The sequence below is a fragment of the Nyctereutes procyonoides genome, unplaced genomic scaffold (assembly GCF_905146905.1).
Source record: "Nyctereutes procyonoides isolate TBG_1078 unplaced genomic scaffold, NYPRO_anot_genome, whole genome shotgun sequence".
Taxonomy (NCBI): Eukaryota; Metazoa; Chordata; class Mammalia; order Carnivora; family Canidae; genus Nyctereutes; species Nyctereutes procyonoides.
This window is the reverse complement of record NW_026575159.1, coordinates 17,214,383-17,237,681: the sequence shown is the minus strand read 5'-3', so window position 1 is coordinate 17,237,681 and position 23,299 is coordinate 17,214,383. Positions and strand designations below refer to the sequence as shown.

The window sequence follows — 23,299 nt, the reverse complement described above, 5'->3', positions numbered from 1 at the left end:
GGATATACTGATGAGGAGCAGGATATGTGCATGGTCTTAAAGTATCTGCCCATAGATTACTTAGCAGTTTCAGATAAAAGAGACGTGACAATTTAATGTAGTATCAGATCTTAAACTAGATCCTGTACTTGAGAGGGGCAAAATGCCATTAAGGACATTATTGGGTCAACTGATAAACAGGAATACAAATGGCAGGATTACTGTATCAATATTAAATCTTCTGAAGTTGATGTAAGGGAATAGCCCTGTTCTTAACAAACATAGCCTGAATAATTTTGTGGAAAAAGACCATATACAACTTGTTCCCACATTCTGGGTTAAAAGTAATTATACTATCCTTAAATTTTTTGTAAATTTAAAATATTTCCAAATAAAATGTTAATAATGGAGGAGAGAGTCATACAGATGTCAGGAAGAACATCTCTTCCACACAACTGGTAAACAGGGAGGCAGGAGAATAAAGTGGCTGTAAGACAAATCTGGCTAGAGCCAGATGTTATGTTGATTTTGAAGTAAAATCAGAGTTGAGCAGGTGGCTTAGGAAAAGGAGAAAAGGGAAAGAATTCTATTAAGACTATAGAAATTTATACTTGATTACGTACAATAAATCAAGAACAAATTTAATAAACAGAAATCACAGCAAGTGAAAAAATTGTCGGATAAAAAAAATCTCAGTGAGGAGAGATTAAACAATGAAAGCTCTAGTACCAAAAACAGTCAACTATCTAACCTCAAAAGTTAGAAAAACACTTAACTACTTTCATACAGATAAGGTTTCGGTTTTTCATTTAACTTACTTTTTGGTGCATAGACTATTCATGGTGAAAAGCAAAGTTTAGTCCAGACTACTAAGCAATAGATTCATGAATAAATCAATGAAAAGCTTAATGTTCAGGAGAAGATAATAAAAGCGATAGAGCAGGGACGCCTGGGTGGCTCAGCAGCGGAGCATCTGCCTTTGGCTCAGGGCGTAATCCCACAGTCCTGGGATCGAGTCCCACATCGGGCTCCCTGCATGGAGCCTGCTTCTCCCTCTGCCTGTGTCTCTGCCTGCCTCTCTCTCTGTGTCTCTCATGAATGAATAAATAAAATCTTAAAAAAAAAAAGAAAAAGATTTAAAAGTGATAAGAGCAAAAGAAAAAAAAGTTTTTTTTCAAGAAAACACAGACTTAAGTCCTATCCCTTCCACTGACTAATCATACAGGCCATAATGACTAAATGGGCAAGAGATACGACCAAGACAAGCTTCAATTCTTTATCTATAAAATGAGTTACTTGCCTGGTCACTGGTACTAAATCTCGTAGATGCTATGATGGGCAGGAAAGGTTGGTATATTTCAAGATGGCCATAACAGAGTATCTCAAATATTTTAACCCATTATCTCCTAAGTCACTAAAAAGTAATTTCAGGATTTTTACATTCAAAGACATCTTCAAGATTGTGCTGCTCATTGCTTAGGTCACAAGATCTATTTGGTAGCCAAAAAATAGCTATTAAGAAATGTTTCATGAATAAGTGCTTTGGCCTCTTGGCATCTGGTGACTTAATATTCTCAGTTCTAACTATTTATGAATAATCTGAAAAAGAGCCCCGGCATGGAATCATTCCTAACGCAGAACTCTGACCCTGACACCCTAAGGCTGTAGAAGCAAGTCACGAGGAACTGAGTGTATGCAGCTTCACTCAGCTCAACTACTCAGCATCTCTGTCTTTACCTCTGTGACCACTTTTATGAAGTAACAACTGAATCCATCCTTAAATTTTTAAATTGAGCTAAAAGAAACCCAGATGCTAGTGAAAGTATAATGAGAATGAAGATGACTAAGAAACCAATGGTGAAACTGGTGATGAAATTTAATGTTCTCAGGGTGTTAAGAGTTCAGAGTTCCAAGATGCAGATCCTGTGAGTAAGCGAGGGCTGGTGCCAAATGCTCTTCACTGGTGCCCAAGCCACGTCATCTTTTTAAAAACATACATTTCAGGGTGACGCTGCTCTACTCAGAACTGTCTGTTCAGCTACAGTTTGGGAACCCTCTATCTGTCCCAAACTCGAGAGCTCACACCAGAGCAAGAGCCACAGTTAAGGCTCATCATAGATTAAAACTGCCATGGCTTCTTTCTTTTACTCTTTAAAAAGGTTCTCTGTTCTTTTTTATTTTTTTTTAAAGCAAAATACTTTTTTAAATATTACAGCAGCATTTCCATCAGAAGCTCCTATTTATTCCTTTTATAGAATCTAATCTTTCATTCAGGAAGTGTAACATTTCCTGAACCAACTAAATTTTGTCATTTGTTCACCCCTCAAACTGAGGCCAGTACTAAACACCATCCAGCCACTTAAACAAATTAACCATTTTTAGAGGTCCTAAGCAGATTTATATACTACAAATGTCAGTAGCATACAAGAAAAGAGAAAAAGTTGGGGAATCCCTGGGTGGCCCAGCGGTTTAGTGCCTGCCTTAGGCCCAGGGTGTGATCCTGGAGTCCTGGGATTCAAGTTCCACATCGGGCTCCCTGCATAGAGCCTGCTTCTCCCTCTGTGTCTCTGCCTCTCTCTCGATCTGTGTCTCTCATGAATAAATAAATTAAATCTTTAAAAAAAAAAAAGAGAGAGAGAGAGAGAGAAAGGAAAGTAAGTTAAGAAAGAGTTAACAAGCAAAGAAATTCACAAAACAGGCCTCTAGTTGGAAATTCGACATGACGTCTGTACAAAATGTATTAAGCGATGATTAGATAAGCAAGCATGACCTGTTTAATTTCTTAGAAAGAAGGTCCATAGGGTTATGTCTTCAAAATCAAGTACATTTATCATACCATAATTGGGTTGGTCTGGCTGTGCAGTCTGTGCAACTAGATCTTTATTATGACGCAGAAACAATATTGTGTTTCTCAGAGTAAGTGCATGATCAAAGTATCTCTGTGCTTCTCCTTCACCAGTGCTCTGAACCTAAACCAAGAGAAAATAAATTGCGCAATATGACTCTCAAGTCATTCATCCTAATATATAATAATATAATACAATAGTGACATTAAGACATTAGAATCACTAAGCCAAAAATTTGCCCAGGCAACATTGAAACAAATATTAATCTAAATCTCAATTGTTTCCATTTGAATTCATCTTTGAAGATGACAGAAATTACCCCAGCAAATAAAACTAACAATTTTAAACAACCAAATAATACTAAACTATACCACTATACGTTGTATCTCCCACATATTATTCAAATACAGTGCTTAAAAAAAAGTTAAGATCTATATTCTGCTTCATCCAGAAAAGTACTCCAATCCATGGTCACCAATTATACCTCTAATTCTCATTATCATGTCCACAGTTCTGTATCACTGGCTGCAAGGGACAATGGAGTATGTGATTCAACACAGCTGCTTTGACACTACTAAATATACAGCTTAAAATCATTCAAAAAGAATTCACCAAGTCCCTATTATGTGCTAGGTATGACTTGTCTAGGATGTAGGGACAGAACAGTGGACAAAACCCCTGTGGTCACTGGCCTTACATTTTAACACATGCTTTTCTGACACTGAGTACTTCTTTGACATGTAAAAATACATCACAGAAACAACACAGGAAATGGAAGGACAGGGGAAGATGACTAAATTAGATTGACATTAAAAAATAAGATCAATCAGGGTGTTTGGGTGACTCAGTCAGTTAAGGGGTCTGCCTTCGGCTCGGGTCATGATACCAGGGGTCCTAGGATCTAGCCCTATGTTGGGCTCTCTGCTCAGTAAAGAGCCTGCTTTCTCCTCTCCCTCTGCCCCTCCTCCCTGTATCTCAAATAATAAAATCTTTAAAAGAAATAAGATCAGCCAATAAAATTTAATCAAAATGAGGCTTCTTAAAAAAGTTACGAAACTATTTTTAACAACTAAACTTCAGACTAAAAAGATTTCCCATGAATGACCATGCAGCATAAAAGGATATAGATATATAAAGAATAAAGAGATCTTCCAATTTGCTACCTGTGATAAGACTAGTTGAGGTGAGAAAAATAAAAATCAGGAAAACAGAACTTAAAATGTGCTAGAAAATAAATTTATTGGCAAAAGATACATAATTTATTAGAAATGGAATTAACAAGATATTAAAAGCACTGATGGAACAATAGATGTATAAAGGTAAAATAAAAGAGACTAATTAATAGCAAGGATTATCTCAAATATAGTTCTATACTATCAAACTAAAAATCCTATGAAGAAAGAGTGAAAAAATGTTATAGTCTTTTTATTAAGATATAAAGAAGTTAACAGAATCATCAAAAATCCTCAGTAGCACATTTAATATACAGAGTTCATCACTAAAGCATGAAAGGTACCAAAATTATTAGTCAAGGAAGAGATTCAGACACAAACTATTTGCATAAAGAGCAGACAACAAAAAACAAAACAAAAAACAAAAACAAAAACACAAACAGACAAAAAACCTAGGGAATGGAAAACCACAAAAGGTCAATCAAGATTTAGAACTAAAGACAGCTAGGGCTACCTTCATGGACGGACAATGTGGCTAAAAGCAAATAATTGCAAAGTCTTCAAGAGGCTAAAGTGAGAGTGGACATAAATATGGTACCCAGGGACACTGTTCCAGATTTAAGATAAAAGGAACAAAAACTTCAAATTAAAACTGAAGAGATCTAGAGTCATGCCCAAAAAAATAAATAAATAAAAATAAAGGCTATTTTAGAAAAATGTAACTTAAAAAATAACAAACTATTTCTATAGTCCATTTCATCAAACCAAATCATGCTAAGTGATAGATAAGGTCACAAATCACTTTGTAAATCACAAAATCTGTTCATCCACTCAATATTTTTAAGTGTAAATGACTGTGGCATTATTAAGGTGGAGAATGGGGTAGTAATGAGCAACAATATGCCAAAAATCGACACAATCAATATCAAGCAAGAAACTGTACCAAATGCCCTGACATCCCATACTGAGCAACCCAGATTTACCTTCTCTAGTTCTATAAGAAAGCTGTCCAGAGACTCATCCGAGAGTTTGCCAACTTCGAACATTGTGACCGCATGGCTTTTTAAATTCTGGCATAAAGAAACAAAAACAAAAACTAAAATGGATCTTAAAACCTTATACAAGTCTATTATGAGTAAGTTCTAATTTTCTCTTTCTATATGAAACAGAACATTTTATATTTATATTATCCTTTCCGATATAATCAAACTTAAAGGTGAGTGAGATGCGAGGCTGATTCTTCTAATTATAAAAGTAACCCTCACTAAAGTTACTACACTCCTCTAAGGAATATAAAACAAAAAACAAAACAAAACAAAAAAAAAAAAGAAATATAAAACAAAGACAATTACATTTTGTGTTTTCAAGAATAAATCCAGTACTTAAAAAAGGGTCTCAAAGCATGAACTATTTTACATCTGATCTTTAAACACTGTCATATTCAAACAAGAATTTGACTTACTGGTGAAAGATTTCCCATCATTAAAAAGGCAGTAAGAGTTGAGTCAAATAGAAAAGCAATACGCTTTGTGTATCCTGTAGACAAACTCAAACTGCTTACACTGGCTGTGTCAGCTGGGAAAAAAAAAAAATCCTAATTTAGAATCAAGTAAATGAAAATTATTCTTTGCTTACCATTTGGAAGGAGAAAAATCTCATTTCAACTTTATTGAATAACTGTAGAGTACATAACTCAATATAAACAATTTTGTAGTCCTAAGGAGGCCAGTCCTACCTACCTCCAACCAGAGAAAGTTAAAAAAAGATTTTTTAAAGTACTTACTTTTGTAGTAAATTTCTTAAAAGCCAATAATAAACCAAGACTTGATAATTGTCAAACCATAAGACTAGCTAGCCTAACCTCTTTAGACAAGCCACCTAGCTCAGATAAGACCCTGTGAACAGAAGCCTATGCTGTGCTCCCTCCCCACCCCAACATAAAACCACATGTAGCCCCCTTGTGCACTTACTATGCTTTGCTTCCCTTTGTGCTTAGGCCATGCTGAGGCCTTCCCTCACTCACCAGCTGGCAAGCTCTTATTCACCCTTAGGCCAATTATCATCCTCTCCATGAAGGCTTCACCAGCCTTTAGGCGACAAGAGAGCTTTTCCTCTGCTTCCCACAAGCACCAAAACACTTCTTGCACTGTTGTGATTTTTGTGCTCATACTGCCTTCTCTCTCCCTAGATTTAATTCTCAGAAGGAAGGTACCCTATTCCTGTCAATGCCTAGCATATGGGTAAGTACTCAAGGACTGCGTATCAGATGAATGATATCGAGAACAAAGTCTGGAGTTAACTCTGTGAGTGTACGTATAGACACATGGCGTATCTATAAACAGACTCTAAATTAAACTGAGTAACTGCTAACCTGGATCTTCTTGACTATTTGTATCCGTGTCAGTAGCTGACGAAGCTTCTTGTACAGGACTCCTACTTTCCCCACCATCCCATGATAGCAGCATCTTTTGTGGATCTAAAGTACTCCTATTAATGAAGAATACATCCATGTTTTAAAAACCATATAATTATCTTATATACAAATAGCTACTGATGTCAGTACTCAAATTATGAATATCCACCCAAATCCAGTCTTATGTGCAAGCACAAAATTCAGATGTAGCCCTAAAATGCTCTGCCTACATACAACAATGGTTCTTAATTAAGACTCACAGATTGGGTTCAGGGAATTTGAGAACTCTTTAAAGCTATATGTAAAATACTGTATGTCCTTTTCTCTGGGGAAAGGGTTCTTGTTTTCATTAGATTCTAAAGATTCACCACACAAAAAGGATTAAAACCACTAATATATAGAGTTCACCTCAACTGACAAGCTGATAAATTTTTTGTACATAAAACAATGTTTTTTTCAAAAGGAAACTCTAATATACCATACTGAGTAAATGAGTTACTTTAATCTGTTTACAGATGGAACATTCCTCCATGATGAATGAAGCTGATCCAAATTTATTACTTGTCCCTTCTTATGGGCAAAGCCCAATCGGCAGTACATTGAAACAGCATTCTGAAAGAACATAAAGGAAGTGAGCATTTAAAATAAACTACTAGATATCAGAATATTTGTAGAAATAAAATATTGTCATAGACTATGGTTATAGCAATCCTCAAACATTTTCATTCCATAACTAAAAAAAAAACATTCTTCAGTGGGCCTACTCTTCTCCTAAGGTCTTCACATATACAGGAGAGAGTGCTTCCAGTTCTGTGGCCTGGCGCTCTCTAAGAAACAGAAGTGGTTGCAGTGAAGCAGAAGTTGCTGCTTTAACTGACCTCATGTGTGAGTGCTGGCTTTCATGCCCTGGGGTAGAATATTGCTTCAGGGCCCTTATCTTGCTCTTTCATATCTTTGCAGGTACCCCTTTACTCTCCTCACTCCCTTGGATAGCCAATAAGAATCTCACTGTCTGTATTTCTCAGTAGCTTATCAAGACAAAAGTCTGTAATAAAAGTCACTTGGTATTTACAGTACAAATAAAAAGAATATAAAAACTACATACCTTAACTAGGGATAAGTCTATTTCAAGGACATTTGCAAGCTAGAAAATAAAACAAAAAATTATTTACATTCCTAGAATTATCAGTATTACACAGTTATAATAAACAACTGAACCCATAATCAACAAAATTTTAAATTATGAGTAATTGAAAGACTGAATAAATTTTGAAATCAGAACTTTCTTCTTTCCTTATGTCTAAGATGCTCAGAGAAGTATAAATCCAGATAGTGACCATAACAATAGAAGATTCTTTACCCTTTAGTTTCATTTAAAGTAAGAAAACGCTTACATCAATCAACAATCTACAATCCTTTTACCAAGAAATCTTTAAAAAAAAAATTACTTACCAAATTCTAAGTTATTTACTAAAAGAAAGTTACTATGTATATACGAAAAGTAACTTAAGAATAGTGACTTAATATATTAATCATCTATGGTCTACCCATGTAGATTCTGAAAACATTTTAACCATATCATTAAATAATTTTATCTACTTCACACACTTGTTTTATAATCCTGAGGTCAAGTTCATTCATAAGACATTGTCATACTTACCTCTGCAACATTAGTATGCTCATCTATTGAAACAAATATCTTATAGAGTAGAGTTTCAAAATAATCACCTTGTACCCGATTCATTACAAAACCTTCAAGAGGAGGAACTAAAACAAAACAGATTTTTATCAGTGATACAGTTTTATAAAACAAGAAAGCATAATTCAAATCCCTATTCAAAAAGAGAAACCTCTACCTTAGGGACTAAATTCAGCTTTTGACTTATTTTATCCACTCCCCAGCAAGTTTTCTAAAACCCCAAAGTTGGGATCCCTGGGTGGCGCAGCGGTTTAGCACCTGCCTTTGGCCCAGGGCGCGATCCTGGAGACCCGGGATCAAATCCCACGTCGGGCTCCCGGTGCATGGAGCCTGCTTCTCCCTCTGCCTGTGTCTCTACCTCTCTCTCTCTCTCTCTGTGATGACTATCATAAATAAATAAAAATTTTTAAAAAAAATCAAAACACTCTTATAAAAAAAAATAATAAATAAATAAAACCCCCAAAGTTAAGGCCATAAAGAACCTTGTCTACACAGAGGGACTCTGATAATAGAACACAAATTCTACAAAGAGTAACTCCACGGAATTCTTAGCATTTCTGAGGCAGAGGAAGTGCTGGACACGAACTGGGTAGAAAGGCAAGGGGGCTGGGGCTGCTTCCAAATGGGGAAGGCTGCAATGGATGTGTTTTAATGCCTCACAGATAGCAGGGGTGACTAGGCTAAAGCAGAAAAGCAAAGGACAGAGTTGCTGTGCTGTACAAAGACCAGGTGGACAGAGAGTACTGTCTTTCTCCCATCATCCCCACTGCATCCTGAGAAGAGAGAGAGTTCATCTGCGTGACCAACACTTTTACCAGCAATCACTGGGATCATTTGCTCTTTAGAGCTTTCTGTTCTGTGTCCTCCTCAGTGGCCTCAATGGGAAGAAGGGCAAGATTTTCTTCAGCACAGGAGGCAGCCCAGCAGTGGCTGTCTGCCTGAAAGTGTATTCATACTCGTTTCTCTCCATCTCTTTGATCCAAAAACTCTAATCCACTTTACTAGAGCACTCTGCCCAGCTGAAAACAAAGAGGCACTATGCCTTCCTTTAAAACTCTCCCCTGTGCATGTTTCCCTTGAAAATATCCTGGGAAGAAAGAGGGCCTAGGCCATCAAAGGGTTTGAGTATCCCTGTGTCCCCCTGGTCCTAATACCATCTAATTGCACCCAAAACCTAAACTAATCCTAACAAAGAGAAATCAGACAAAATTTAAGTGGCCAAAACAAAGACACTGCAAAAAATCACATTGTACATTTCAGGACAGGTTACTCATTTTCCAGATCTGGCTCATGTCCCTTTCTAATTTAGCGTTATCTATAGTTCCAGTCATCCAAGTACTTTTAATGATCATAGGAATCTCTTTAGAAACCCCATATTTGATATAATTAATTCTTTTCCTACACTATCAATTGTGTGAATAACAGCAAACATTGAGCACATACTAAGTGCCAGACTACTGCCACATACTTCACATGTACGATGTCATCTAACCTTCTTAACCTCATGAGATGTTCAACACTACACCTCTACATTTTAGAGATGAAAAACCAAGACATTTAAGAGGTTAAAAACACAATTTACATCAGGTAAAAAGAATAACGTGACTCTACATGAAGAGGTACCATATAGTCTCCAATAGATACTAAATTAAAAAAACAAAGTACAAAATTAAAAAAAAAAAAAAAGGGATCCCTGGGTGGCACAGTGGTTTGGCGCCTGCCTTTGGCCCAGGGCGCGATCCTGGAGACCCGGGATCGAATCCCACATCAGGCTCCCGGTGCATGGAGCCTGCTTCTCCCTCTGCCTGTGTCTCTGCCTCTCTCTCTCTCTCTCTCTCTCTCTCTATCATAAATAAATAAAATTTAAAAAAAAACAAAAAAAAAAGTACAAACTATAATACACCATCTGTCTAAAACTAAAACCACACAAAAAAGGGTATGTACATACACAAAAAAGGCTATGTACTTAGCATACTTCTAGAAAGATAAGCAAGAAACTTTAACAGTGGACCTGAGAGAGAAACTGGGTACCCAGGCACAGAGGTCAGAGAGAGATGTTTCTACATTCTTCTAAAATTTAGAATTTTATATCCTAACAATTGCTTACTCAAAAATAGGTTGAAAAACAAACAAACAAACAAGCTCACATGGTGGTTGCCAGAGGTGGGGGGGTGGGCAAAATGGGTGAAAGGAGTAAAAAGGTACAAACTTCCAATTATGAAATAATTAAGTCCTGAGGATGTAACTTACAGCATAGCAACAATTGTTAATAATGCCGCAATGAATAACTGAAAGTGGCTAAAAGAGTAGATCCTAAAAGCTCTCATCATAAGAAAAAAATTCTCTGCAAACTATGTGTGGCAATGGATGTTAATTAGACTTGCTGTGGTGCTCATTTCACAGAACGTACAACTATCAACATTACAGTTTATATCTGAAATTAAAATAGTGTATTTTAATTATGTCAATGAAAAATAACTAAGTATTTTAAACATGATAAGAAAAATAAATAAAAAATAAAGGAAAAAATACCTGGAAATAGCCAAGAAAGTTATTAAAAAAAAAAAAAAACTCACAAAGCTGACCTGGCCATAACTAATATTAAAAGTCACTTTAAGTCCCTATAATCAAACAACATAGTACAAGAATTAAATCAGTGAAGAAAAAAAGGATATCAGAATTAGATCCAACGTAGAGGGAAATTCAATATATGACAAAAGTTATACTTCCATTCAGTGATAATGAGTTATTGAAAAAACAGTCTTAGCATTTATCCAAATGTTACTGTTTTCCAGGTTGGGCCCTATTTCACATCAAAACAAAAATAAGTTCCAGCTACAGGTTTGGATTTGTATGATAAAAGTTTTTAAGAATTTTTAGACTATTTTTATATGTGTCCTGGAAGTATTCTATTCAAGCATAACAGAAATCTAAAAGCTATAAATGAAAGGGGAGACATAATTTGAGCAAGTATACAGTTGGGATGCATGATGGACTAAACATGTTTTAACAACACACCCTCTTGTGACTATTCTCTTCAAAGTATCTCTCTCCCCCAATTTCTTTGTTCTATCCTCCAGAGTGCTTGTTTTGTTGAAACACAGCTGAAATGCATTCTCAGAAATCAACTTCAGGGGTCTTTTGTGCTAAATGTGATGGCTTTCATGCTGTTAAACTGCTTTCCTTTCATGAGTTATTCCAAATTGGGGAACATCTCATGTTCCGTGGTGATAAGGAGGGTACATTCAGCACTTAGAAGAGCATGAGTCTGTCTGTACCATGAAAAATACTGGACACTAAGAAAAGCATGGCAAGAACACATCACTGTAATGGGAGTAGCCATTCACTTGGCCTTTCTCTGACTACAACTTTCAAATGCACTTAGTGCTAATGTGAGTCAATGTTCAAACTCTCAAGTCAACAGGGACCAAAATGAACTAATCCAAAACCAATCTTTTTAGGTGACTCTCAAATGAGTCAACATCACTTTATCGATGAGAATAAAGACTACAGTAATGCATAATGCATTCCAATTTTCCCACAGTGAAAGGAAGCCACTACTGGCCCTGTCCTCCAGAAATCATTTCCTTATCAAAACCTTTCAAATTTTAAGAATAGTATTTCATTTGTCACAGCATCAATTATACTAACCAGAATTAGTATTTAATTCCTTTCTGGCTGTCTTTCCAAACTTAAAATAGAATTCAGGTATGCACATGGTTCAAAATCCATGATTAAAAGAATCACAGACACATGCTACCACAAATAAAGGTCAGGACACACTACAGCACGATAACCTCTCAGGATTCAACACGATACAAAGGAATACTTTTGTGATAAGCCCCCATTATCACTCAATAGTCAATAGCAAAGTCATTGCCCTGGAAATTTTTGACATTTCATGTTTGATTACACAAACATTTAATAGTATGTTTATATGGTAAGAGATATCAATGAACAAGAACAAAGCTGAAAGATATGTTGGAAAACATACCAGTAACACGTAACTTAAATCAAGTGCTTCTATAAATTGGTAAGAAATCTAACCTAGAGGGAAAAAGCTCCACTGTGGTTCAAGGATGTTAACCACATCACTGCTATAGTAAAAAAAAAAAAAAAAAAAAAAACTATAAGCAACCTAAATAACCAGCAATAGTGGATTGTTTGAATATACTGATCAATCCACAAGGAAATACACAAGGGCTTTGATATTGGTTTAACTTGGGGAATGGGTGAAGGACGAAGGGAGGAGTAGATAAAGACAAAAAAGACAACAGTGACAGGAAAAAATAAGACAAATACACAGAAAATATCAGATATGGCAGGACTGAACATCTGCAAAACCAGTTACGCACTGAACAAAGACAAAAGGACACTATAATCTATAAAAACATTGAGCTGATTCAGGATGTGAGAAATTTATTTCAGGCTTCCATTATTTTAACATTGTGTGTACAACAACATGAAGATAAAAATAAGGAATTTAAATAAAACACACTGGCAATGTGTGACGACGTAACACATTTTCAAAGAGGAACGCCCTTCTTTGAAAAATTCTAATATCATAGGTCTTAGAATGCTATGTGTCTAATTTATTAGGGTGATCTATGCAATACCCAGCACCTAGTAACCATTCAAAAATACTGGAAAATATAAGCACACACTTACCTGCTATACAACTGTCATCAGATATCGGTACATCCAGATAAATAAATCCTTTGTTATATAAGCCTACAAAAGCAAAAATACTTGTTTTAGAGGGAATACCAAACATCAGCAAATTTAAAACAAAACAGATTCCTGATTTTCTGTAAAGATTCTCACAACAGAATGTTAGATGGAGAAAAAATAGTAAACAGAAGAAGAAAGAATTAAAGTTTTGAAATCTGTTTTCTTCCTATGCTCAGAACTACAAAAAGTACCTTATGATTCATTTGTATAAATTTCTAATGTATGTGAGTAACTGTGGCCACACTGGGGAACAACGGACTAAAATCACATTTCAAACAGTAACATGCCTTAGGAAATAGTACTATGTGTACCTAATTGATAAAAATTGTTCTTTAGTGTTGATGGTTTAAAACAAGTTTTTATTGTTGACAAAAGACCATTTCTACTAACCACTTACTATGTACTACATTGTAATCTAGTGATCCAGAGAGCTGAGGGCCTGCATCGATGATCTTATCAATAGCGCATTTCTCAGGCAAAGTGCATATCTAAGGAAAGCAAAATATTTTCAATTAGGTTCTATCCAAATTAATTCATAAGTCTCCTGAAATCTTCTCATGTTTAAATCAATGATTGTTATGATTATTATATATGATTACATATTACGTTATGTTATATATTATACGATTATGATTATTATGTATTAGTAGCTGAATGTACCACGTATTTATCACTCTAGAATTCAAATGGAAAAGCTATGCACATAACTGTCAATTAAGATGCCATAATATGCTACCGACAGAATGGAGGACAAAGTAATTAGAAGTATCAACATTTGCTGTTAAGTATTAAGTGTTACCTAATAAATACCAATATTTAATCATTTTAAGTGGGAATCAGATCCATTTGCTGAGTCTGAATCTCTCAGATGGGAAGTTTACTCAGACTCCACTGGGATATTATCAGTGACAGGAAGTCTGCTATCTTATGACACAGTCTGACGGCTGTAAGGAAGTTCTTACATTGAAGCAAAATTTCTAAGCCTTCCGCTCACAGGATTTAATCTGCCCTCTAAAGTAAATTAAAATGCAAACTAAAAAAAAAAGTCCACATGTTTGCTTGCCTTCCTTCAACCACAGAGAGACATGACCTGGTCTCTAGGCCCTCTGGTCCACTTGCCCACCTCCTTCCCTCTAAATTAGCATTTCTTTTACCATGAATAGGCTTATCTCAAATGTGGTCGGACCACGGAGAATATCATTTCCCTTGATCTTGGCACTCTGTCCCTATCAGAGTACCTCTCTCTTCAGTACAGCACGCCAGCAGAGTGACTTAAGAGCACAATTCCTTAGCAAACTGCCTGAGGTAAAATCCTGGACCTTCACTATCTCTGTGACCGGAACCATTACTTCCTTTCTCTGTGCTTACTTTCCCCCTATGTGAGATGGAGTACAAATAACACACACCCCTGGGGCTGCTATAAGAATCAAATGAGACAATATAAAAAAGTGCTTGGAAGAGAGCCCGGTGCAGCAAGTGCTCGAGAAGTGCTGGCCAGTATTATGGCTGATAGCTGCAGCATCACATCACTTCAGCTGAAATTTATATCTAATCAAAGTCCTCAGATTACTGTACATGAACCAAGTCAAGTCTCTCTCATCATTTTATTTTTAAAGATTTATTGATTTATTATTTGCAAGTGTGCACATGCAAGCAAGGAGAGGGGCAGAGGGAGAGAGAATCTCAAGCAGACTATCTGCTGAACATGCACCATAATGTGGGGCTTGACCTCACAACCCTGAGATCAAGATCTGAGCCAAAATCAAAAGTCAGACGCTCAACCGAATGGGCCACCCAGGTACCCCTCCCTCATTATTAAAGAGTATTTTCAAAACCCACCAATATTCTAGCCTACTATGGTCATTTAAAACTCTGAATTTTTGTTTAATTTTCTTCAGGAAAACCAAATAGTGTTACTTTTTAGAAAAATTAAGAAAACATTCAGAATTAAAAATTATAAGATATCTTAAAAAATAAAAATCCTATGTCTAATTTCTAAAGATATCTACCTTTATGTCATCTTCTGTGATATATCCAGCCTGCACCACCCACCACGCCTCTATGGCAATCTCTACTGGCTTTACTGGTAGAAGATCACGAGCTGTTTTCCTTCTGAAAAATTTCTGCAATGGTAGAACATTTGAAAATTTGCAATCAGCCTGAAATCACTACTTTCTTTTTTACTGATCATAGTATAAGACTTTCTAACAGGTTAAATAAATATCTCTTTAAATTCTTATGCTTTAAAATCTGAAGAATTCTAGATATCCTAAATAGAGAAAGTCATTCTTCAATTATTTCGAAGTAAATTAGTTCAAAACACTAATCATCAAGTCTGGATCTAAATCCAGAAACTCAAAGGAAATTTAGGAGGTGAAAACGAATTTGGAGAAAGTGTCCTTATTTTACCCATCAAGTGACCACTGGGAGTGGAATGAGCAAGTAAAAAGACCAGCAAAGTTAATTTTAAAAAATAAATGTCTTATTCCTTAAATATTTTAACTCACTAATCACATAAGCATAACCTAGAGAATACAGAGGAGTTGTTTTGGTATTATTTCTGTATTAAGCATATTTTATTTGATCAAAGAAATTTCGATTTATTATTTTCTACCACTTCACACAATCAGAATGTGTGATAACAAGGAAGAAGTGAAAAAGGAAGGGAAACAACTAACTTACTTTTGATGAACGACACTGATTCATCAGATCAATGTACTGGTTTCTTCCTATGCCAAGAAGTCTTAGACCTGAAAGAAAGAGCCTTTCCTTTAAAAACATCTAATGCACCTTAAAATATCAGTACACTCAGGTCTTTTAGGAAAGAACTTTGGCTTTTGTTCATCTTTTGATGACTGATTAGCAATCAATATCAAATTAAAAGGAATTCTTCAAACAAAATATAAAAGAAAACCAAACTGGGAAAGTTGAACTCAAGCTGACACCTCTGACAATGTCACATGATAATATTTTTAAAAAGCAGAAGCCCTCCGAATTTTAGGAAGTCAAAGCGTACTTCTCAGCAAAAGTTTCTCCTTATACAATATAAGAGTGTCACATGTCAAATATATACTTCCTTAAAATAAGCATAATAAAGCAAATTATATTAGTAACAACTGTGTATCATGTTGTAAAACTATTGTGTACAGATTTTCTACCCTCATTTGGTAAACAACACAGCCCAAGTATCAGAAAGAACTGCATTTTCTAGCAATATAGACTAGCCTGATTTTTCTCATTCTACCCTCCAAAATATTCCTCTCTTAGACATTTAGACTAAACCTTATGCTTGACTTGCATCACCTGATAAAATTCCCAACAGTGTTGCTTGCTGCTCCCACTTTAAGTGTTTTAGATTAAAAACACACATGACGATACAGACAACAGTACGCACATGCAAAGACAGACTCTAATCATTACCTTCAGCATAATTAAAATACTTACAGTCAGCAGCAGTAAAATTGGGCAATGAATCATAACTTTTCTCACTGTTCATAATGTCCTTTCAAAAAGAAAACAATTACAAATTCTAAATGCAAAATGTCCTCAGAAAAACATGTGCATAAATATGTATTATTTAGCCTAACAGGATAATAATAATTATAGCCCAGAGTACTGAGATTAGAGTTTGCAATCCAAAGCACACAGGCCATGTTATGGTACTAGCTACATGGTCCCAGCCTAGTCACTGAAGATCAGACTTTCAGGCCTGGGTTTCTCAGAGCACTCTCTATGAATCCCAAACATTTGCCCTGTAACTACTACCCTGTGGAAGCTAGGCAAGGAATACCTTTTCTAGAGCTCCCAGATTCCTGCCTCTCCACATCTCATACCTGACCCTAGACTCAGACCTTGGAAGAAGGGCACCATGTGTCATGGTTCCACCAACATGCATCCGAGACACGCACTACCAACAAAGATTCTAACCACTTAGTGGGTCTCCTATGAGACCCCACCAGCAGCAGAGTTAAACTCAGTCTCCAGCTTCTTCCAATCCCCATCTGTTTCTCTAACAACAAACCAACTGTTTACTGTGGGGACGGGGCCCATTTTCAACCTAGGAGCTAAAGCCAGTGGTGTGAGAACAGAAGCCAGACAGCAGCAAGCACATGGACGTACCTGAAAACTGGTAAAGGGGGGAACCTCCCCCTATACTCTCTCCTACACCCTGTGGTCAATACCAGTGAAATAAAGAGACAGCAACAATTATCCTACTTACTGGGTAGCTGCCGCCTTCCTTATGCTGCCCTGGATCTAGAGAAAAAGGACTAACAGAAACCAGGGCTGTCAGGCCTCAAGCTTTACCCTAACATTTCCTCCCAAACAGGGACACAGAGACACAAGAGATGCAGGCCAGTGTAAGTGGCCATGAAGAAAGGGCTCAGGGCAAAAAAGCAAAGGAAGCCACGTGGCAAAGTGACCTGACTATAACTACATGCCCCCAACTCCCTTAGTTCTCAGCTTCTTTCTCCTCTGGAAGTGGCCAGTGGGCCCCAAACAGCAGCACTCACGCAAAATTAAATAGCAAATGGATACGGGAGAAGCACTTCCAATCTTTACATATAGCTCACTGAAAAACAGTATAACTGGTATTTAAAGTTACCAGCCACAGGCCTAAAAACTGTCTTTGGAAAAAGGCTAACACGTGAAAGTGAATAAAAATGGGAAGAAATTAGCAGCCAGGACTACAAAGACATTTCTTTTTTTCTGACACATGTATGTTGGGTTTATAATCATTTCTTCTTTCTCTAGTGAATAGTTAAAAATATTAAGTTTCTCTGAGCTCAATGTTCTGCCACCCACATTTTCAACCTTAATCACGCGTTTAAAAAGCAGTCGGTTTTATAGACTCCGCTAACATAAATGACTAAACTATATGACAGCACTAAGGTCAACAATGCCTTCCAAAACCTTGGAAGAAAAATAGGTACTTCTCCACTGTGAAACCCCTGGATAACAAAGTGTTTGCACGGTATGGCTCAAAGAGTTAACTTGTAACCAACCCCCCTTTTTCCACTGTAAACTCAGAAAACAGGGACACCTGGGTGGCTCAGGGGTTGACCGTCTGCCTTTGGCTCAGGTCATCATCCTGGGTCCTGGGATCGAGTCCTGAATCTGGCTCCTTGCAGGGAGCCTACTTCTCCCTCTGCCTTATCTCTGCTTCTCTCTGTGTGTCTCTCATGAAAAAATAAATAAAATCTTAAAAAACAATTTAAAAAATAAACTCAGAAACAATACCCACAGGGGTTTAGGATGGGCAGCTGGTCATTATTGGCAAAGTGTTCCCAACATGTAGTCCCGTCCCATTCCCAACAGCCTGCATCCACTGTACACTCACCTCCATGATCCCAGTATAATATGAAAACGGTGTTATCCTCAGGCCCTTTACCATAATATCTGACAGATGGTAAGGGTACAGCATGAGGTGATCACGACTATACTTTAGCAGTTCCTCATAATATTTGCGTTCATCTTTCTTGACGTGTTTAACTGCGGAAAGAGAAAAAACTTCCAGTTTCAGGTGTCTTACAGTTACATGGAATTATAAATATAATTAAGTACTTCACATTCCAACATTAATTAAAAATAAAAGCATCGTAGTCGGAAGAGAACAGATAAAATGATCTGAGTTGGAACAAAGAAACAATTATGCCACAAAAACAGACTTCGGAGTACACAAGCAAATCTGTAACAGGACAGATAAGTAGAGAAATAATTCCTACTAAATCAGAAAGCTAAGAAACCAATCGTGGAATGTCCCCTCCAAAAGATGCAAAATACAAGCTAGGATTTATCACATCCTTTACTATATTACTTCATAAGAGAGCCAAACTAAATTTCAATGAAGTCTATTTCAAAAAATTACTTGATAGTTTGTTTTTTAAATGTGAAAAGACTCCTGACTTCCCTGAAACAGATGTAAATAAAAAAACCACCTCTGAAACACTGTGCTTAAAATGAGAGTAACATATGGAAGAGAAGACTACCAGGGCAAGAGAGCAGACTAATCAACGTCATCTGACAAATAAAAAGCAAACACTTTAAAAAAAAAAAAAGTTAAAAAAAAAAAAACAAACACACAGAACCAACTATGCTTAAAATCTGTTCCAATTATTACAGAGTTTTCATTAAATTTATATCTGGAAAATTTACAGGAAAAAAAACACCCACAAAACCCCAAATCAAAAACTAGTAAGAACTAATGTACTTCTTCTCTTCTGGCTTATTTTCTCACCTAAAGGGAAAAAAGTACATCTGAATTGAGATTAATATTCTATAGGTAAAATGAATCTACAAATGATACTCTTAAAAAAAAAAACTGAATCAGATTTAGAAGAAAAATCTACTTGCTAATAGAAATAGAAATTGTTGTTAGGTGAGTCAATACAGAGCTTCTTAAAGTCTATACAGGGAATAATTTCAGTTCTATGAAATAGGAATTGAAAACATAGGATTAATAAAAATGGTAAACTGCAATAGTTGTCTCCACCTTGATGTAAAAATGTCTCTACTTACCTAAGTTGTTTCTATATCGTAACTGATTGCGGATACTGTAGAGGACAACCTGCTTTTCATATTCTCTCTGTGAATTTCCAAGACTCTGGAAAAAAAATTCAAATAGTTTTAAAAACAGCTTCTGAACTAAACAACAGTACTTTTTCCTCATACAGTTTCAAAACCATGCCCCTTAATTTCATCCTAATACCTCTAATTTCCAGAACAAAGAATATTTTCTTAAATGTTCTTATACTAATTATCATTCTATAATATTAGAGCAAAAATTCAATGTGTTTATTTTTAGCTTGCCTTTCTAAAAGGACTTACCGAAATCACCTAAAGTATTTAATATCAAATAAAAGAGCAATCTGAGAGGATAACTTCATGAAGTTAACAAAACACTAAGTTCAACTTATAAAGATATCTTTCTTTACTGTTCCTAATTTGTGTGTGTTGAATGAGTGGATGAATGAATAGACGGATGGACAAATGGAAGGTTTCTTGCATCTACATCTTTTAAAATTGAAGAGCAGCAACTAAAGGCAGACTCCTGTCTGCTAATTATTTCATCTGAGGATTATGATCATTAAAAATTAACATTTCTGAAGATTGTTCGCTTCAAATGTACCTCTAAATGATAAGATGACTTTTTTTTTTAAGATTTCTTTATTTAAGAAAGAGAGTGAGAAGGGGCATGCATGTGCATGCACACAAGTGTAAAGAGGAGCAGAGGGAGAGGGAGAGAGAATCCTCAAGTAGACTCCCTGCTGAGAATGGAGCCTGTCCTGGGGCTCAATCTCAGGACTGTGAGATCAAAACCTGAGCTGAAATCAAAAGTTGGACTTTAACTGACTGAACCACCCAAGTACCCCAATAAGAAGACTTCTTAAAAATAGCATCTCCTTATGACTTTGTTAAAAAATATTTAGGTGATTTTAGAATTCTGATAGATTTTTTAATGAGTGAAAACCTTTCTAGCTGTGCTTTGGTGTTTTAAATTCAAAACTGGGTTCTCATGAAAGCAAAGAATAAGTATGTATGATTACAGTCAACATTATATTCAATGTCCAACCATAAACTTATTTGAACATATGACTGCTATCTCCCTTCTAATTACTGGGTATGCTGTAAAATCAAATTAGACATCTTGGAAAACTAATAGCAAAAAGATCAAAGGATTCACTTATTATACTTCCTACCCACGGGTCTGAAAGCCAAGGTAAATGTTCATACAGATACTTTCACCAAAGGCAATCTTCACAGGACAGGTAAGACTCACATTTGAATAAACTGGCACATAACTGGACCCAGTGGTGGGATGTATTTTAACAAAAAAGTGATGATGTGAGAAAACTAAAATTTTTCTTCCTGCATCTAAATTAGTTTGTTAATTAGTTTATCAGGTTAAACTGTGACTCACACTACCGCCAGGACATATGTTTTTATTTTTTTCATCTGTTTTACTGTTACAAGTGGTTAGGAGCAAAGCTCATTACAGAGAAATTACTCTACATCCTCTATGCAGCCAGGGTCAGTAATGAAGATATTGATGGGAGTTAAAACACTGGGCTTTCTGTATAGGGTCTCCTCTAGCTTTGCTGCCAAATAAGTCTCTTTCTCAAGGAACACAAAACACACACACAGAACACACAATTTTGGTAGAACCCTAGCAACTTCCACACTTGAGGTTTTGCTCGTTTTAAAATAAATTTCTTAATTTATCCCAATTTACAATCATTTTCTCCCTTTCTACCTTCATTCCTGGTAATTCCAGAACAAAAACTGTGATCAACAAAAACTGTAATCAAGGCACTCATACAAAATATAAGGGCTTGTTATTTGTAAGCTAGCTAGAGAATACAATGTTTAAGCATCTAAGGCTTTGTGTCAGGAATTATCTAATGACTGACTCTGATCAATATATTGCATATAAAAAATATATATATATATATATTGCATATAAAAGGCACTGTAACTGATGCAAGAGAGACACAGGTACTGGCTGTAGAACCACCACTGTGCATCAGATTATACTAACAGCAAAAAAGAATTTTTTTCTAAAGACTCCTCTGCTCCTACAAACCCCAATCACAACCCTTCACAAAAAAGATACGCACAATTTAACTGACCTTTCTTAGATGATACAGAACCTTATAAGACTTTCCTTAAAATAACTATGAATTGTTTTTGAAAAAAATAACACAAGATGCTGATAAACTATAGAAAAACTCTGAAATAATGGCCTTATCTATAACGTTTAACATGTTTTTTTTAAGTCTTGCATAGCCCACATTACAGAAAAACATTCATCTCATCCATATAAAAGCTATTCGCTTTATGCACATTTTTTAAAAATCTGAAATCCCCCTTCTGGCTTGATACACATTAAAAAAAAAAAATCTGAAGTCACCTTCCCCCCAGCATTCAGAAGTGGGAAATGAGTCATTTCCAAAATAAAATCATCGAAGCTTACTGGAAACTCTATCAAAGTACTTACTATCTATAATGGCAAAAAACAAATTCCTCTCAATAGTACACCTTCCCCCCAGCATTCAGATGTGGGAAATAGTACTATTTCCCACTTTTAAAGTGACTGAGCTTTAGGTCCCAGAAAAATATCTCTGACTGATACCATTACTCATTTGCTCCAAAAATATTTTTTTTTAATTTTTTTAAATTTATTTATTCATGATAGACATAGAGAGAGAGGCAGAGACACAGGAGGAGGGAGAAACAGGCTCCATGCCGGGAGCCCGGCGTGGGACTCGATCCCGGGACTCCAGGATCGCGCCCTGGGCCGAAGGCAGGTGCTAAACCACTGAGCCACCCAGGGATCCCCTGCTCCAAAAATATTTATTAAAAGCCAGCCGTGTGATAGGTGCTCAAAATACCAAAGCAAAACAAGCAATGTAAGCAGCAAAAGCAACATAGTGAGGTAAGGGCTGTGGATGAGAAGCACAGTGTTGCAGAGAGTCTGGATTTCTGTAGAAGGCCAGAGAAACCTTCCTGGAGAACTTCTGACATCCAAGAAGCTACAAGCTATAGGAGACAGGTAGTACAGGATTGTGTTGGCATTTTAGAAATCTCACCCCAGTGATGTGTGACAAATAAATGGGAGGGAGCCCTACACTAAGAAGAGAGACCAGATAGCTGATGTAGTAATCAAAGGTGGAGCTTGACCTAGGCGGAACAGTAGCAAGGCTTGATAAGATCCAAGGAAGTAACTTGTACAGATGGGTTTTCCAACACCTTCTCTAAGCGGAAGCTTATCCTAAGCTAAAACAGCTATTCTTTTAAGAGATCTTCCCAAAACAAAGTTTAACTTAATGTCACATTTCTACCTAATTATAACACTGATCTGCAATTATTTTTAATAATCATGACTAAATTTTAGATAGGCTTTTGCCAATACTAATTGAAATCAATTATTCATGCTAAACATAACTGAATCATCCACTCCTTCTTCCATTATGCTACATTTATTGTTGTGAAAGGAAAAGCAGAGAAAAGATGGAAACAAAGTAAAGGATTGTTGGTTCTTCCAGTTGTCTTTGGATACATCACAAAACCCTAAAGGACAGAAGTACCAAAGCCCTCAATCAGGTTGAACAAGAGAAACTTATTCTTTCAAGTTTAGAGCTTTGTTCTTCCAAGTCAAGATAAATGCCACATGGGCAGCCACTGACAACTTAAGAATTCTTAGTCCCTTGATCTTTCGACTTTCTCGTTTGTTGCGTATCTTACAGTGAAAGCACTTTCCCTGCCACACGATGCATCGCCAGAACCTTAAATTATTCATTTCCTAGTACTACACCCCCATGCTAGAGGAAGAAGCAAAGTAATAATGCTATATACCATCACCACCACCATAACAGGTTTCCCAAATATAACTGCCCAACACCAATGGCAAACAGAATTCCACTCTCAGCCAAGCAGGAAGGGAGGAACTTGACGGCCAATC

The 23,299-nt window shown here is 36.3% G+C and overlaps 1 protein-coding gene across 1 annotated transcript in view; it reads right to left on the bottom strand.

The window, feature by feature from the left end:
• The window catches only part of FAM91A1 (family with sequence similarity 91 member A1), a 42,892-nt gene that overhangs the window by 18,269 nt on the left and 1,324 nt on the right, over positions 1–23,299 (bottom strand). Inside the window, exons 2-15 of the mRNA XM_055314042.1 lie at positions 19,357–19,441; positions 18,179–18,330; positions 16,285–16,342; positions 15,523–15,590; positions 14,850–14,963; positions 13,238–13,328; positions 12,778–12,840; positions 8,071–8,177; positions 7,516–7,554; positions 6,910–7,022; positions 6,369–6,484; positions 5,460–5,572; positions 4,981–5,067; positions 2,816–2,948 (exon numbers count right to left, since the gene is read on the bottom strand). Of these exons, the coding sequence (XP_055170017.1) occupies positions 2,816–2,948; positions 4,981–5,067; positions 5,460–5,572; positions 6,369–6,484; positions 6,910–7,022; positions 7,516–7,554; positions 8,071–8,177; positions 12,778–12,840; positions 13,238–13,328; positions 14,850–14,963; positions 15,523–15,590; positions 16,285–16,342; positions 18,179–18,330; positions 19,357–19,441 (1,339 nt within the window). The remainder of the gene's footprint in view (positions 1–2,815; positions 2,949–4,980; positions 5,068–5,459; positions 5,573–6,368; positions 6,485–6,909; positions 7,023–7,515; positions 7,555–8,070; positions 8,178–12,777; positions 12,841–13,237; positions 13,329–14,849; positions 14,964–15,522; positions 15,591–16,284; positions 16,343–18,178; positions 18,331–19,356; positions 19,442–23,299) is intronic.